This window comes from Dryobates pubescens, chromosome 10 (assembly GCF_014839835.1).
Source record: "Dryobates pubescens isolate bDryPub1 chromosome 10, bDryPub1.pri, whole genome shotgun sequence".
Taxonomy (NCBI): domain Eukaryota; kingdom Metazoa; phylum Chordata; class Aves; order Piciformes; family Picidae; genus Dryobates; species Dryobates pubescens.
In genome coordinates this window covers 29,934,532-29,952,778 of record NC_071621.1, presented here as the reverse complement: position 1 = coordinate 29,952,778, position 18,247 = coordinate 29,934,532, and the positions used below count along the sequence as shown (strand labels likewise).

General features: G+C 44.0%; 1 protein-coding gene across 1 annotated transcript; it reads right to left on the bottom strand.

Annotated features, from left to right (window-relative positions):
- Nucleotides 1-442: 442 nt before the first annotated feature.
- DCUN1D5 (defective in cullin neddylation 1 domain containing 5) lies at nucleotides 443-17,686 on the bottom strand. The gene is made up of 8 exons (XM_054164787.1): nucleotides 17,311-17,686; nucleotides 14,463-14,554; nucleotides 9,878-9,948; nucleotides 8,850-8,941; nucleotides 3,031-3,139; nucleotides 2,829-2,933; nucleotides 1,581-1,683; nucleotides 443-611 (listed from the first exon to the last, which is right to left on the bottom strand). Exons 1-8 carry the CDS (start codon nucleotides 17,397-17,399, stop codon nucleotides 556-558), a joined length of 717 nt encoding a protein of 238 aa, XP_054020762.1. The 5' UTR covers nucleotides 17,400-17,686; the 3' UTR covers nucleotides 443-555.
- Nucleotides 17,687-18,247: the final 561 nt, after the last annotated feature.

Sequence of the window (18,247 nt, the reverse complement as noted above, 5' to 3'; positions counted from 1 at the left end):
AACTCCAAAAGGAGCTGAGATGTGTGGCACAACCCATGATGAATACTTAATATGCAGATTTGCACACTCCCATCCAGGGCTCCAACAAAAATAAATCAGTCATTCTTTCTAACGTTTGTCACGCAAGACAGTCACGCCATCAGCAAGCAACGGTGCCAGGTAAGCGTTGTTAAGGTCTCCAAAAATTTAGAGCAAAGGGCACTTCTGAGAAAGATAATTCTTAAAAGATTTGGTTTTAAAAATAGACACCACACTCGCACTCAAGGGACATTCTTCACTGTTAGACCTTTGTCACAAATCTGAATCTTTATTGTTCGGAAATAAATGCTATAAACATAAGACTCAAAACAACAACTCCCAACTTTCATTGTCTCAGAAGAGGTGTGTGGTTCAATGCCCATATCACATGTAACAAGAAAACTTTCCTTCAAAAAGGAAAAAAAAAAAATTTACTTTTTAAAGTCTTTCTTAAGAATGAAAATGCAATCCTTTTTCTCATTAGTTTGTGGACAGAGGGGCACAAAAACAGCTTTTGCATTTTCTTTTGAAGTCTCGCTATGACGCTTGACGAACCTTCTGCCATTCAACAAACTCGTCCAGAAGTACAGGCCCTGCAAAGGGATGAAAGGTGAAGTTATATTTACCCGTGTCTTTTACATATCCTCCCTCCAAGTATGAAGGTCCAGGCAACATACATGTCAATCCTACAATCAAATACTTATTAAGACTCAAAGAAGACTACAATTCTCAGTCTAAAGGTGGGAAAATGTGCACAAAGAGAGAACACAGTCTCAAGCTGTGCCAGGGGAAGTTTAGACTGGATGTTAGGAAGAAATTCTTCATAGAGAGTGTGATTGGTCATTGGAATGGGCTGCCCAGGGAGGTGGTGGAGTCACCATCACTGGAGGTATTTAGGAGGAGACTGGATGGGGTGCTTGGTGCCATGGTTTAGTTGATTAGATGGTGTTGGATGCCATGATCTTGAAGGTCTCTTCCAACCTGGTCTATTCTATTCTATTCAGCACCACACAGGACTATGAAAAAACTGCTCCTGACATCTGACAAGTGTACTGCAATGAACAGGAAGCATAAAGTCATATGGTAAATCAACACGACCAAGTACCTCTTGAAGCTTTCAAAATTGCATATAATTAGGACAAGGAGCAAAATGAGATGCTTAATGAAGTTTGGTCATAGTATGACTGACTGTCAGCCAAGTATAGAGTGCAGACTCAAGCACCAGCAGCTATGCTACTTCACAGTTAAACCAGAGCTTATTACAAATACACAAAATGAGAGCTTGCTATTTATACCTCCATTTGAAAGTCTCTAGTTTCATGCAGCAAACAGCTTCCCTAGATCCTCAACTAAACAGTCATACCCCTGCATACATACATACCCACTCCATACTACTGCAATTAATATCTGCAGATAATTAATCTGAAGATTGACACTTTTCCTATGCATCTTTGGAGGTGAAACATTTTCTACCTTACAGTATTGTTTCTGTTACAGACATTTGTTTTACACAAATTGAAAACACAAATAATTGAATGCACTAAATATTTATGAATACTTACATGCACCATCTTCATCATAGTTGCTAAGATCTGCGTGGACAGTTCTGCTGAACTCTAGCACATTGTACCACTGATCCTTGTTCATAACTCTGTACTTCGATTGCTAGGGAAACATTAAAATGTCAAGTGACCTTTGGTAATGCTGTACCTCATCTCTCATTTTTTGATGCAGTCATTTCTGAACAAACAACTCAATGTGCAACAATAGCCACTATTTCCTTGGGCTTCCATTAAAAAAACAAACTGTGAATTCGCGTATTTCTTAGTTCTGAAACTACAAAAAATGGCTTCTTGAAAGACCAGAGCAAAACTGAAATAACCAGGGCATCAGGAACACAGCACTCTTCTAATCCAGGAGTGGGGCATGTCTAGCTCAAATGCATTTCCAGAATGAAAGATTACAAAAATCTTCTTTCCTCTAGAATGCCATACAGTATAAGGACATCTACTTTGCAGTGGAGACCTTATTGCTCTCTACAACTACCTGAAGGGAGGTTTGTAGCCAGGTGGGGGTTGGTCTCTTCTCCCAGGCAACCAGCACCAGAACAAGAGGACACAGTCTCAAGCTGCACCAGGGGAGGTTTAGGCTCGAGGTGAGGAGAAAGTTCTTCCCAGAAAGAGTGATTCGCCATTGGAATGGGCTGCCTAGGGAGGTGGTGGAGTCGCCATCACAGGAGGTGTTTAAAACAGGACTGGATGAGGCACTTGGTGCTGTGGTTTAGTTGATTAGATGGTGTTGGGTGATAGGTTGGACTTGATCTCAAAGGTCTTTTCCAACCTGGTTAATTCTATGCTATTCTATTCATATGGATTTGAAGCCAGGAAATAGTCTCTAGCCTAGCATTCTCCACAGTCTACACAAAAATCAGGTCACTAAGTCACTTGCAGCTGAGCTGAACAAAATATTAGAGAGACAAACAGGGCTCAAGGTACTTCCATATTGTATTCTGTATAAACCAAACTTGAAATTCAGCATAGCAGCAGAGACTACTGGGGCTCTATTATTGAAAGTTTAATTTGCTTTTGTAATCTAATGAAGAGAGAATTTTAATTGTTTTTGATAAGAGAAGGGGAATGGGGCAAAGAGGGGGAAAATCTGTGATGCATACAAGAATCACTGTTTCATGAGCACATTGAGCAAGGGTAGAGAAGCAATATGGATATGTTCTTAAACAGCACAAACTGAAACCTTTTCATAGAATAGCTCAACTGTTATGTCTTCATTTAAAAAGTCAAGGAAAGCTGTACCTCCAGGTATTGATAAAATACTGAAAACAGTGGCCAAGTTCTTCCAAGCAGAAGAGCTAGCATGGATTTTGCAGTATCAATATCGAGACTTCGCTGGTCTTTATCCTAAGGTGGAATAAAAAAAAAAAGCACAGAAGTTACTCAATTGCAAACTCACTGAATAATTCAAACAAGAACTTCTCTACCATTCCAGTAGTCTTACCCTTGCAAAATCAAAGGCATATCTGTAGATATTCTTAAAGGATGAAATGTCATTCAGTTGCGACCGCAAGAAGTCAAATTTGTTCTGTAATTTTTCTGTACAGTCACACCTTAAAATAGAGGAAACACATTAAAAGTTCAAAGCAAAGTATGTGGGCAAGGAAAAAGTTCCTAGTAAACATAAAAAAAAAATTAAAATAAATCAAAATGCAATCAACCATCAGATGTACAGCAGCAATACTATGAAAGTGACTTACAGAACACTGAACATGCTCAACATGTGCAGCTTACCAAAACGATGAATTCCTGGCTTCTGGAAGCCATTGAAAAACAGATGTTATCAGCAACATAACACAAAGTATCTGCTTCACTTCTCAAATAGTAGTCTTTTTATGCTACACTCTCCTATTTATATGCACACCCAGCACTAGCTTATCTTTCAGTCACAAGCAGTCAGTAGTGGTGTGCCCCAAGGATCAGTACTGGGCCCCATGCTCTTTAACATCTTTACTGATGGTCTGGATGAGGGCATTGAGTCCATCATCAGTAAATTTGCTGATGACACCAAGCTGGGGGCAGGAGTTATCTGCTGGAGGGTAGAAAGGCTCTGCAGAGGGACCTCGACAGGCTGGACAGATGGGCAGAGTCCAACAGCATGAGATTGAACACATCCAACCCAGCAGTTCTGCACATTGGCCACAGCAACCCCATGCAGTGCTACAGGCTGGGGTCAGAGTGGCTGGAGAGCAGCCAGGCAGAGAGGGACCTGGGGGTGCTGGTTGATGGTAGGCTGAACATGAGCCTGCAGTGTGCCCAGGTGGCCAAGAGGGCTGCAGCATGTCCAGAGAAGGACAACAAAGTTGGTGAGGGGTTTGGAACACAAGCCCTATGAGGAGAGGCTGAGGGAGCTGGGGTTGCTTAGCCTGGAGAAGAGGAGACTCAGGGGTGACTGTCTCGGTCCGGAGAGGGAAGGAGACTAGTTCTTTTGAATATTCCCGTGCTGTGAAATTAATCGGCACAAACGAGGCCAAAATATCAACAGCTAGACTATTTATTACATACATAAAATGGAAAATGGAAATAAGAAGGGGAGAGGGAGAAGATAGAGAGGGAGAGAGAGAAGAGAGAGAGAGAGAAGAGGAAAGGAATCATATTACCACACCCCTCACCCACCCCAAGACAGTTTGAGTCTGCGGAGGAAAGGTGCTGCATGAGGTGCTGGGTTTGTGCTGAGGCTTTGGCTGGAGATGCGATGTGGTCCCTCTGGGCAGCCTGGGTCTGTAGAGAAAGGGTGCTGAGGCTTTGGCTGGAGAACAGATGAGGTCCCTCTGGGCAGCGTGGGTCAGCTCCATGAGTAGAGGACATGGAGAGAGGGTTCAGTCTGCTTCCTTCCTTCTCAGCGGCATGGTCCTCCTTCAGCGTTTTTCTCTCTGCGTTTTTCTTCCCTCCATTGCGGTTTTCTTCCTCTGCGGTTTTCTTCCCCCTGAGCCAGTAGTGGTCAAGTCTTTTATACAGTTTTTAGTCCTTAGGTATGTGTCCAAGCATTGTCCCTCAGGAATTCAGGAGCCAGGAAATCATAAGTATCCAGATATCGTTCCCCAGGAAGTCTTTCTGTGTATTCATGTGAGTTTGGACAGTGGTCTGGATGGAGTGGGGGGGGGCCTCCGCCTCCTTCCTCTCCATCTCCCTGCCTACCCACTTATCACACATCAGGAGACAGGTGGAGAGTCCACTGACTCATCACCCTCCCTTCCTGGGGGTATCTGATAGCTGTCTTGAAGGCGTGATGGCTGGGTCCTTGGGTCATTGTTATAGGCCAGCTGCAGTCCAGTGTTATCACGAAGCAATCGCAAGGTGATTTGCATCCAGGATTGGTACTGTCTGGGCAAGCAGCAAGTGATTTTATCTTTGTTGAGTCACACCAGGAGTTTAGACTCTTACAGTGACCTTATTGCTCTCTACAACTACCTTAAGGTAGTAGACAGGTGGAGGTTGGTCACTTCTCCCAGGCAACCAGCACCAGAACAAAAGGACACAGTCTCAAGCTGCGCCAGGGGACGTTTAGGTGGGAGGTTAGGAGGAAGTTCTACACATAGAGCGTGATTGCCCATTGGAATGGGCTGCCCGGGAAGGTGGTGGAGTCACCCTCATTGAAGGTGCTCAGGAGGAGACTTGATACACCAATTTCCACACTGGCATAAAAAAAGAAAGTTATTTACACCCCACTTTGTGTTAGCCTCACAAACATTAACAGAAAGTCAGTAACAAGCAAAAAGCTTGTGGGGGAAAAAAAAAGCAGCTATTATTAGACTGTTATTAAAACCAACCCAAATAAGCTGTTTTGCTAACAATTCTGCAATCAGCAAGAAACTGCAAACATGACTTCGCTCTTTCTCTCCCATGCGGCTTCTCTTGTACCTAAAAGTACGAGATCATGACCTTGTCTTTCCCTCAGCCACAATCTAATTTAGCTCTTTCCCCTTTACCTGGTCACTCATATTTTTTTTCCCCCAAAAAGCTCAACTTAGTGTAAAATTTGGCTCAAATTCTAAGGTTAAAAAAAACCAGCCAGAAGGAAGTACTCAGACAATACAGCTGCTTACGCCTCGCTTCCTCACACACAAAATTCTTTGTGTTTGCCTACTTCACACAATGGCTTCTATGGGGTTTAATAAAATCATGAATTGTAATCCTTTTTCCTTCACCTTCATTCTTGTTCTTTGTAGGTCTGCAAGGCCTACAACTGACAAATACTTAATTATGCTTCTCCTTTAACTTGGATACATAAAGTTAAATGCTCAACTCTAAGTTATTCACCCTCCAATGGCTTTAAAGCAAAGGTACATAAACAGGTGCTTCCTGAGGGCTATTCATTTCATCCTAAGGTAGTGTTTAAAATAGGTGAAACAAATTGCCCAGTAGAGGTACTTGTTTCTCTCTGATGATTAATTTAGATTCAAGCACTCAGCTTTCACACTTATATAAACACACATACATATAAGGCATACATATGGTAAGGCAACATGAGACACTTGAAGCCTCACTTTTGCAGTTTAGGTCTCATAAGCTGCTACTTAGTGTTTGATCCACCTTCATTTTGACAATGCATACCATATCACATACTTGGTTTTCTTCCTCCTCTTTCAAGAGCAAACTTCATCAGCATAATACACAACCACACACAAAAAGAATGTCATTTCAGGATTCAAACACACAAATGTTGGCACCTAACTGCAGATTAGATTTACCTATCTAAGCTTTAGGTGTTACCATTCACATGTCTAGCCAGCCAACCTGTAAGAGCAATTTGGGTGACCAGTCACTAGGTCTTAGGGCAAACTGAGTAATTCCTTAGGCTCCACTCAACTGAGCTAGATTTGTAGTGGAGTTTTGTAGTAAGACTGGAGAAGAGGAGACTCAGGGGAGACCTTATTGCTGTCTACAACTACCTGAAGGGAGGTTGTAGCCAGGAGGGGGTTGGTCTCTTCTCCCTGGCAACCAGCACCAGAAATAGGACACTGTCTGAAGCTGTACCAGGGGAAATTTAGGCTTGAGGTGAGGAGAAAGTTCTTCACTGAGAGAGTTGTTAGCCATTGGAATGGGCTGCCCAGAGAGGTGGTGGAGTCACCATCCCTGGAGGTGTTCTAGAGGGGACTGGACATGGCACTTGGTGCCATGGTCTAGTCATGAGGTCTGTGGTGACAGGTTGGACTTGATGATCTTTGAGGTCTCTTCCAACCTTATTGATTCTATAATTTGTACTAAGAGTTTAAGAAATCCAGCTCTTGCACATAAATCACACATTCAGGTGTCTCACTACTGCATGATGATGGACACGGTTCATGCAATTATCTCCTGTGACATTTCATACATTTTGAAGTAAGGATTCTGTAAGGTGACTCTGAGTTAGAGCACACTCTGGGCTTTTAATACATTTTAATGCCATTTCTCCATGCCAAAATGTAAAAAGAAAACCTGCTGTGTAAGAATGGTACTCCATTGCTTTAATAAAGTGTGTAAAATTCTTCTCCTTCAAAACTTATGTCAAACCTTTCGAGACAAATTAGATTTCCCCATTACAGATGGAATCCCATAATATAATCCTCCCTTCAAGTAAGCAGAAAGAGCACAACTCTATGGATTTGTAGTCTCTTTTTAAGCCAACAAATCCTGAACTCCTTGTCACTGCTTCACCCAGCTGCTCAGTCTACAGCCTGCTATTAGACCACACCAAGGGGAAGCAAAACATACAGGTTAAGTGATTCAAGCTTAGCAAAGACCTCTGGTGATAAGTCTGTTTATATAAAAATGCAAACTAGTGCCATATTTTCTGTCTTAAACATATTTAACTTACAGCATGACTAGCAATCTATAATACTGGCTCTCAAGAGCTTCCTGATCCCATACATCTAGGTGCTTTCATTCTGATTCCATACAGCTAGGTGCTTTCACTCTGATAGACTGGCTAACTCCTGAGTTTGGGCATAAAAATTAAGTACTTAAGAGAAGTGAACAAATTACAGCCATTCATTGCATCTAAAAATTGATGCACCCAGAATTTAATCTCTGTCATCCTGAAATTTCAGGCAACTTAATCACTTCAGGTATTACTAAATTTAAGAGCTTCTGATAGTCACAAAACAATCGAGGTGTCTATCAGAAGCCTGATCTCAAATCAAACAGCATTTGCACCAGAGTGCAGAGTAAGTCACTTACTCCATAGTCTTGAATAACAGGGGCTATCTGCCCAGTATCATTGCCCAAAACAACTCAAAATTGACAGGGCAACTCGGCCAACTCCAAGGGTCAAATCAGACCCACCGTGCTGTAGCTGCAACAGTAGCTCCCTGACGTTTTGAAGACGGAGAAGAGAAGGATCAGGGGTGACCTCATTGCCCTCTACAACTACCTGAAAGGTGGCTGTAGACAGGAAAGGGTTGGTCTCTTCTCCCAGGCAACCAGCACCAGAACAAGAGGACACAGTCTCAAGCTGTGCCAGGGGAGGTTTAGACTCGAAGTGAGGAAAAAGTTCTTCACTGAGCGAGTCGTTCGTCATTGGAATGGGCTGCCTAGGGAGGTGGTGGAGTCACCATCCCTGGAGGTGTTCAAGGGGAGATTGGATGTGGCACTTGGTGCCATGGTCTAGTCATGAGGTCTGTTGGGACAGGTTGGACTTGATGATCCTTGGGGTCTCTTCCAACCTTAGTTATACTGTGATTAAATGCAAAAGTTACCCTTAAGACCTTCATGTACTGTAAGTATTTTAATGAAGAAGAAACAAGCAGTGACAACTGATCTATGCCTGAAAAAAGCAGTTACTTTTACAAATGAAACAACCTCTTCAGTCAGAAGTTCACCAAAAGCTTTTAGGAACAGGAGCAAGAAGTTTATTTATAAATTGAAAAAAATCTTAAGGTATAAGCAATGCTCCTGACCTGCAGCTAGTAAATAACACCACTAGCCAAAATTGTTATCATTTCAGTCCTCATCTAGAAAGCTTAGTATCCTAAAAGGTTTTTATGGATTTCTAGTGCTGAGATATAGTATCTCCAGATCTACTTAGTGTCTGCTAACTCAAATGGTATTTTAATAAAACCTGACTTATTAGGGTTAGAGATAACATGACCATTTGAGTGAACTCATCAGGTTCACTTGATGAACAGCAGTGGACATTCCTAGCTCTTGACTGAGGCAAGACTGAAAAGCAAGCGTTTCTGTGTCTTGCTGACAATGCGCAATAAACTGAGGCAAGAATCATTAAGTTACTGGCACAAACATAAAATTAGAACATTCTACTATATATGTAAAAAATATTCTTACTGTAATGAGGTCATTCCTTTTAACCATTCTTCCTTGGTAAAAAATCCCATGCTTTCAGCCTCTAGTTTCCAGGCTAAAACTAACATAATAATCTAAGGAGTGGAAACAAACAAAGAAGGGGAGAAAAAAAGTCAGTACATAAGAAAAGGCCCATTTGTAGGTGTCTAAGAAGAAAGCTGTAAGGATTCAAACATTTCAGCAATTGTTGTACATGCTTACACTTTGTATTTGCTACTGCTTAAGCAATGTGCAAGCTTTCTCTTAATTTCAATTTCTGAAAATGAAGTATCTCTATAACAAAACAGACAAAAAAAAAGGATCTCACAGATATGTATAATCAATGTATTCAGCTAATCCTCTACTCAGCTCTGGTGAGACCCCACCTGGAGTACTGCATCCAGTTCTGGAGCCCCTATTACAAGAGGGATATGGAGGTGCTGGAAGGTGTCCAGAGAAGGGCCATGAGAATGAGCAGAGGGCTGGAGCACCTCTCCTGTGAGGACAGACTGAAAGAGTTGGGGCTGTTCAGTCTGGAGAAGAGAAGGCTCCGAGGTGACCTAATTGTGGCCTTCCAGTATCTGAAGGGGGCCTACAAGAAGGCAGGGGAGGGACTTCTCAGGGTATCAGGTAGTGATAGGACTAGGGGGAATGGAATGAAGCTGGAGGTGGGGAGATTCAGTCTGGACATGAGGAAGAAGTTCTTCACCATGAGAGTGGTGAAGCCCTGGAATGGATTGTCCAGGGAGGTGGTTGAGGCCCTGCCCCTGGAGGTGTTTAAGCCCAAGCTGGCTGAGGCTCTGGCCAGCCTGATCTAGTGTGGGGTGTCCCTGCCCATGGCAGGGGGGTTGGAACTAGATGATCCTTGTGGTCCCTTCCAACCCTGACTGATACTATGACACTAAAATTTCTTAGAGCAGCTCCTGCAAGAAGGAAGATAAAAACTCCGTTGACTGAAATAGAGTTTTACACAGAAGTTTCAAGTGTTTAAAGTTTCTTAAAGTGTTCTCAGCATTGTGCAAGAAACCTACATTTTCAGGCTCAACACCAATGTCTTCACAGAACTTTTCCATTCCTTCAGGCCCCACAACTTCATCAGGACCTTCAAAACCAGAAAGAAATGAGACTGAAATTTAAGCAACGTTCACTGCTCACAAAGGTTGCACACAACAATAACTTGACTATACTGCATGCAAACTATACTTAAAAGCACTGTATTACCCTACTAAGTAGCTTGTATGCTAGAACCATTCTGTCAACTGCAACATGGAGACAACGTATATTACATGTTTAGTATGAAAGCACAACTACATCAGAAATTTTCTTGCTGTGCACTGCCTTCCCACAACAGCAGACAAGCTATCTGAGTGTGGGTATGTGCAGGTTTTAAAAAAAATAACTCCACTGTCTTTCCCATTGATCTGGATGAGAGGATTGAGTCCCTCATCAGTAAGTTTGCAGATGACGCCAAGCTGGGTGCAGCAGGCAGGAGGGCTCTGCAGAGGGACCCTGACAGGCTGGACAGATGGGCAGAGTACAAGGGCATGAGATTTAACACATCTAAGTGCCAGGTTCTACACATTGGCCACAACAACCCCATGCAGTGCTACAGGCTGGGGGCAGAGTAGCTGGAGAACGGCCAGGCAGAAAGGGACCTGGGGGTACTGGTTGACAGTAGGCTGAACATGAGCCAGCAGAGTGCCCAGGTGGCGAAGAAGGCCAATGGCATCCTGGCCTGGATCAGGAATAATGTGGCCAGCAGGAGCAGGGAAGTCATTGTGCCCCTGTACTCAGCACTGGTTAGGCCACACCTTAAGTCCTGTGTCCAGTTCTGGGTCCCTCAGTTTAGGAAAGATGTTGAGTTGCTGGAACGTGTCCAGAGAAGGGCAACAAAGCTGGGGAGGGGTTTGGAGCACAAGCCCTAGGAGGAGAGGCTGAGGTTGCTTAGCCTGGAGAAGAGGAGGCTCAGGGGAGACCTTAATGCTGTCTACAACTACCTGAAGGGAGGTTGTAGCCAGGTGGGGGTTGGTCTCTTCTCCCCGGCAACCAGCACCAGAACAAGAGGACACAGTCTCAAGCTGCACCAGGGGAGGTTTAGGCTGGATGTTAGGAAGAAGTTCTTCACAGAAAGAGAGATTGGCCATTGGAATGTGCTGCTCAGGGAGGTGGTGGAGTCACCATCTCTGGAAGTGTTTAAGAAGAGACTGGATGGGGTGCTTAGTGCCATGGTTGAGCAGATTAGATGGTGCTGTGTGATAGGTTGGACTTGATCTCGAAGGTCTTTTCCAACCTGGCTAATTCTCTTTCTAATGTTTTGGTAATTTTTGCCTTTTATACATCAACAGAAGAGTCTCTTTTCATTCTTTCTTTTCCCTTCCCTTTGATGACACCTGTCTCCACTTCATCCATATCCACCACTGTTACTGTAAGCAGAATTCCTTTTCAGAATTTAGAAAACGTACTTTAAATGACATATTGTGAGATGAAACACAGTCATTAAAAACTTGTGAGAATGGCTACTCTTCAGGAAAATAAAATGCAACTGGTACTTGAGATCATGAACCCTACTTCCTGAAAAACGCTGCGAAGAACATTTTGCCTAGGTAAGCAATGCTAAACACTGCCATCTGGATTTGAAAAGCCCTTATGTGGAATGTGTTGAAAAACCTGCGAGTTCAAGTTACAAAGGGAAACACATACAAGAGTTCACTGGTAGCAAGTATAAAAACATAAAACTGAATATGGTTTTGGCCCAGAAATCAGATGTATAATTCATAGATACACATGTGTGTATGCATATGATTTTCTCTTCTTAATGGAAACATTTAATCTTCTATGGTGCTTAATTTCACAGGAATTCTATTTTAGACTAGAAATATAACATATTTTGGTTACTAGTTAACTAATAAAATATAACCTCCTACACTAAGTGCTTGACTCAACAACAAACCCCACATTTACAGGCCTTACAGAAGTTAAATGTGCCTGTGCATACTTTTATCAGAAGAAAATAAACTGAGAATTGTTACTTTCCTCAGAACAGATTACGCACACTAAAAGAAGCATGCCTCAAATCTGCATTAAAGCAAATTACAAGACTCAGGAGTAGTTCATTACTGTGGAGAGACTGCAAGAAAAACATCACTGCTGATAAACATACTCAAGCCAATTGCTGGCAGATAAATCATCAGCTCATTTCATACTGAGAACTGGACAATTAATGTGTTTCTATCACCCACCAATTATGATGGACTTCAAGTGGTGACAAAAAAATAGTAACTGTGTATAGAACCTTAATTTCTAACCATGTAATTGGTAAATAAATGGCAGTAAGGGTCTAATAAATTCTGCTAAATACACTGCATTCACTAAAAGCAACTATTACTCGGACAGCAATTGTAATTTATTTGGAAGAGGCTAATTCTAAAGACTTTTGGATGAAATAATTGTTATTTAGTAGATAAAAAAATGTTAGCAGCACTACTATAATTATTTTTTCCCCATATGACAAAGTCCCTGTAGAGTTTAGGTGCCAGTGTGAGAAGAGAGCTGCTAACCAGAAGGGGCTAGTCATGCGAGCTTGCCCTCAGGCATCCTCAGAGCTACAAAGATGATTAGGACACCAGAACATCTTTCTTGTGAAGAAAGGGTGAGGGACTTGGGGTTTTTTAGCCTAGAGATGGCTGAGGGGGATACTTACAGGGTGGGAATCGGAAGGATGAGGCCAGTCTTTTTTCAGTGGTTGCCAGTGACAGGACAAGAGGTAATGGGCACGAATTTGAATATAGCAAGTTCCATCTAACTTCTCTGAGGGTGGTAGAACACTGAACAGGCTTCCCAGAGAGGTGGTGGAGTCTGCATCTCTGGAATCATTTGAAAGCTACGTGGACACTGTCCTGTGCAACCTGATGCAAGTGAACCTGCTCTTGCATGGAAGCTGGACTAGATCATATCCAGAGGTTCCATCCAATCCCTGTCATTCTGCCATTCTGTCACACATTCTCAGATAGGAGAAACAGTATGAGAGTAGATTTTATTTTGTAAAATAGAGAAAGAAGAGGCTTAAGTCACAAACTATTTTGTAGAATCATAGAATTGTCAGGATTGGAAGGGACCTCAAGGGATCACCTAGTTCCAATCCTGCTTCTGTGGACAGGGACACTTTCCACCAGATCAGGTTGACCAGAGCCACATCCAGCCTGACCTTAAAAACTTCCAGGGATGGGGCTTCCACCACCTCCTTTGGCAATCTGTTCCAGTGTCTCACCACCCTCCTGGTGAGGAACTTCTTCCTAACATCTAATCTGAAACTCCCCTCCTCCAGCTTGGATCCATTTGCCTTAGTCCTATCACTACCTGACATCCTAAAAAGTCCCTCACAAGCTTTCTTGAAGGCCTGGATACTTCAGATACTGGAAGGCCACAATAAGGTCTCCTCAGAGCCTTCTCTTCCCCAGACTGAACAATCCCAACTCTCTCAGTCTGTTTTCATAGGAGAAGTGCTCAGGCCTCTGATCATCCTCATGGCCCTTCTCTGGACAAGGTCCAGCATGTCCCTATGTTTCTAGTAACAGAGGCTCCAGAATTGGACACAGTACTCCAGGTGGGGTCATTGTCCTTCCAGTTTGACGGCATACAAAATCTAGTCAGGCAAATAAGCTTCCATGTAAAATATGCTCTGAAGAAAGAGACTTGGGGGGTAATGATTGATGAGAACCTCAACATAAGCTAGCAGTGTGCTCACACTGCCCAGCAGGCAAATTCTATCGTAAGCTGCATTGAGAGGAGTGTGGCCAGCAGGTCAAGAGAGGGGATTCTTCCTCTTTACTCTGCTCTTGTGAGACCTGCATTCAGTTCTGATCTCCCCATCACAACAAGAACACAGAGATGTTGGAGCCAGTCCAGAGGAGGGCCAGAAAGATAATCCAAGGCCCGGAACACCTCTGGTATGAGGACAGGATGAGGAAGCTGGGGTTGTTCAGCCTAGAGGAGACTCCAGAGGGACCTTATAACCTTCCAATACCTGAAGGGATCCTACAGGAAGGATGGAGAGGGACTTTTCAAAAGGGTATCTAGCTACAGGACAAGGGTAACAAGTGTAAATGGTTTTACACTGAGGAAGAGTAGGTTTAGTTCTTCAGTACAAGGGTTGTGGGAGTTCTCCCTGGAGGTGTTCAAGGCCAATTTGGATGAGGCCTTGAGCAGCTGAATCTAACTGATAGGCATCCCTGCCCATGGCCAGAAGGTTGGAGTGGAAAAGGTCCCTTCCAAACTAAGCCATTCTATGATATCTCTCAGTGTCCTGACTTCTAAATGTCCACTTCAAATCAAGGAGCAGAATCATTCAGTATACCCTGGTTCAACAGCATACTGTCAAACATCAGTTACTTCATTTTAAAGAATGCCATGGTAAGTTATAAAGCATAAAGAAAGAGAACAAGCACTGACAAGGCAATGGGAAATGCTATACTAATCCAAGTACATGCTACATAGAAGCAAATATGGACATATTTTTTTATGTCTATATTGGCATGAAAAGAAAGGCAAAGCACAAATAGCATTTGCTTGTTTTAAACAATGCCATATAGCTTCAAATATTAATTCATTGCACATTACCTGCATATTCATAAAACCAAGCCAGGCACTTTTTGCTTGAAAAATGTTCTTCTCCACTTATTACTTTACCAGAGGCTTGTGATCTGCAATAGCTTAGAAAAACACAAGAATGATGAGTGTTATTTTAACATGAGAAATGGGAAATAACTTAAGTCCCAAATTGTTTATTATTAGAGCAAACTATTTAAACTGTTTCATGAAGTCAATACACACCAACAACGAAGCTGAATTTGTTAAACAGCAATGTCTGTCACCCAATTTCAACAGTTGGGGAACATAAAATTACCTTGAAATATGACCCTCTCAAAGCAATAAATTATTGCAACTATTACTTCTGAAATGCAAGGCTACTGTTATCTTGTAGATGTTAGACAAAAAAAACCCCACACACAGATGGTCAAAATATTACTACTCACTAATTCAAACACCTTATTATCTACTCATATTTACACAGACATTTAAAATTAGGCCTCTAATAAGCAGCATGATCTTCAAGAGTGCTACATATGCACAGATCTCATTTAGGTCAACAGAAGCTGCAGAGTTTGACATATTTAAAAGTTAGGCTATTTATAGTTAAGCATCCAAATCTGGGAAGAAAACTCAATTTGTTTACATTAAATATGTAACTAAATACCTGTAAATGCTACAGATGTTTGGTACACATATCAGAACAGTAATATGCAACCTCTGGTAAGACTAAAACTGCTCACCATACACAGCTCCCCCCCCCAGCATTGTCTTCATTATGTGACACACAACCCAGTTTGCCCAGAAGTGAAATTCATAATTTATCATTCTTTGAAAGAACTCATAGAAGAACTTGTTTCTTCCAGTAAAAACAGCAATGACTTCAGTCAGTAAGGAATTGCAGCACCTCTTCAATGCACAGACTTTTAGAATGAGCTAAGATTATTTTTAAGAATGAGGTGGAAGTTAATTGTAAGAGGATTTAAAATTATGCAGCTCCCACACTGCAATTTTCAACTGAAAACAAAGTTGGAGAAGAATAGCTCAATTATGAGAGATGATGAACAACTTAATCCCCCATATATCTCTTTAAGCTTCACTGGAAAAGAAAGCAATGCTCTCCAAAATGAAGCCTTATGTGCTGAAAGCTGGATTTAGAGGTGTAGTACCAATAAACATCCAGTAAATTGCTGTTAATGATGCAGGTCACCCAAAAGAATCAGAGCCATACAGTATGTTATTGCTTGCTGGTTTTATCCAGGTTAACAGATATCCATTTGTAATCACTAGTTTATTTTTGAAGAATATTATCAATATATTCATATGGAAGAATTCCATGTCAAAAATGCTCGTGTAGCTAACACTTTGTGATCAGATATGAAAATGAGAACTCATCCTCACAGCTTCTGCCCAACAACTACAACCATCCTGTATGGTCCTTTAGAAGCTTTCTGAAGATTTTTTTAAGTAAAAGATCCTAAAGTCAGACTATAAAATTTTGGCCAGCAGTGCTCAAGAAAGATGAACTGAAACTGGAACAGCTGCAGAGAAGAGCTATGATAAGCAAAGAAACTGAAAATAGGTATTACAAACCAGAAGAAATTAGCTTGTTTAATAAAATAAAGTATGAGACAGCACAAGCGCTCGCTCCAAATACCCTGCAAGACAGAACCAAGAGGGAGAAGTCTTATATAAAAGGTAGTGCAAGCATTGGAATGTGCTGCCCAGGGAGGTGGTGGAGTCACCATCCCTGGAGGTGTTCAAGAGGGGATTGGATGTGGCACTTGGTGCCATGGTCTAGTCATGAGATCTGTGGTGACAGGTTGGACTTGGTGATCTTTGAGGTCTCTTCCAACCTTGGTGATACTGTGATACAAGAACTGTTATTAACTGCCTATGAATAAATTTAGAGTGAAACTAAATAAAAAATGACCACAGAAAGTGAGCTCTGAACAAAACAAAATAAAAGCCTGGGTACGTCTACGCTCAAGTTTGGTCAACCTATGAGAAAGGCCACATGCCACAGGTTCTTGCAATAGCTGTTCCTGGTAGTGCTGATTTTGTAAGTCCTTTGTATTTTATGTCCTCAGGATCTTTTTCATAACTGCTGGTTTACTGACATACTTAGCAAGGTCTAGTAGATCAAGACACAGTTACTTTAGGGAAGCCACACTGTAAGGTCCTGCCATATCATACTGATATGTAGTTTTTTGACTGTCATGGCCTAAGTGTTTTTTCATGGCAGTTAATGAACTAGATGTTTCAGAGCCCTGTATTTGTTAGAAAAACCTTTCCTGATTTTGCTTTGACTGTGCTGACCTCCTTCGACTTCACTAGGGGGGGAAAAAAAAAAGATGAAAAAGAAGAACATCTAACGTAGACACTAAGGAGGAGAGCTTCCCAGCCCAACCAAGAAGTTAGAATGACTGTGAAGGCAAATGCTGCAACTGGCCCATCTGGTACAGCGAAAGGTAAAACCAGCAGGGGGGAGCGGGAGCAGCTCTGTAGCGTTTCTCCCGTGTATGAACAAGCCGAACACAGACGCGGCAACCCACACCAGCACACCCTGCCAGTGGGACATGCTCAGCAGCCGAACACAGGCCCACCAGCACGACAGAGGCACCGCGCGGAGCCGGTGGAGCCCCGCACAGCCTCACCGTGCCCACCGCCCCGGTGCAAGCCCCCCGGGCCCGCGGCCGCCGCACAAAGGAATGTCGCAGCTCAGGGGCACGCGGTGCGGAGCCGCCGCACGGCCGGGGCCGGCAGGGACCCACCGTCCACGGTGGAGTCAGACCCCCACGACCGCACGCCCAGGATGTGACAGCAGCAATAGCCCTGCTGGGCCTGCCCCGTCCAGCACGCTTCTACCAGACGGTACCTGCCGAGTTTACATTTCTTGAGGCCAGCATCATCTGCCGCCGCTGCCGCCGCCGACCCCGAGGACTTCCTCTTCTTTTTCACTGGCATCGTCCTGCCTCGGGGTGGGGCCCGCCCCGCTGCCGGGGCCCGCAGCCGAGGCCCCCCAAGGGCTCAGTGCCCCCCGGCCGCCGGCGCCTCCCGAGACCGGCGACGAGGAGATTGCAGAAGCCCTGACCCGTTCAACTCCTCCCTATCCCCGCCGGGCCCTGTCCCACCCCGGCTCGCCGCACGGGCACGTCCCACCGCCGCACCGGTCCCAGGAGCGCGCCCGGGGTGGGAGTGGGGAACCGGGCGGTAGCGGCGGCTCAGGGAACGGCAAGCGACCCGGACACAGACACCGCTGGGCAGGAAGTGACAATACCACGGGGGCGGGCCCGCCGTCGGGGCCCCTCCGTCAGAGTGGGAGGAGCTAGGTTCGCGCCCTTCCCGCCGTGAGGCCCCGCCCCGTCACGCTGCACGTGTACTTCGCAGCCTCCTCCGCGAAGCTGCTGGGCTGTGGGACGTTGCTGGGGTTCGGCCAGTCAGTCGGGGAGGCCCGCCGCTGGGCCGGCCAGCTCTTGGGGCCGTTTGTCCGAGCGGGTGGCTCTAAGGCTGGGTAATGGTGCTGGAAGGGAGCTCGAGCACCCAGAAGAGTGGGTGTGACATAGTGACATAAAATGAGTGCCCCTCGGGCGGCGCGGGTCTAGCGTGAACCACTGGGCATGCTGCCGGGTGGTGAACCCGCGGGACAAGCCGACGGCTGGCTGGCATGAGGCTGCGTTGTCTGCTTGTGGAAAACTGCTTCGTGTGGGTAGCATCTGCGACTGGTGTGGTGTCGCTGGAGGACAAGGCAGAAGAACCCAATAAAGTGCAAGGTACTGCACCAGGCTCAGGGCAGTCTTCATTATCAGTGCAGG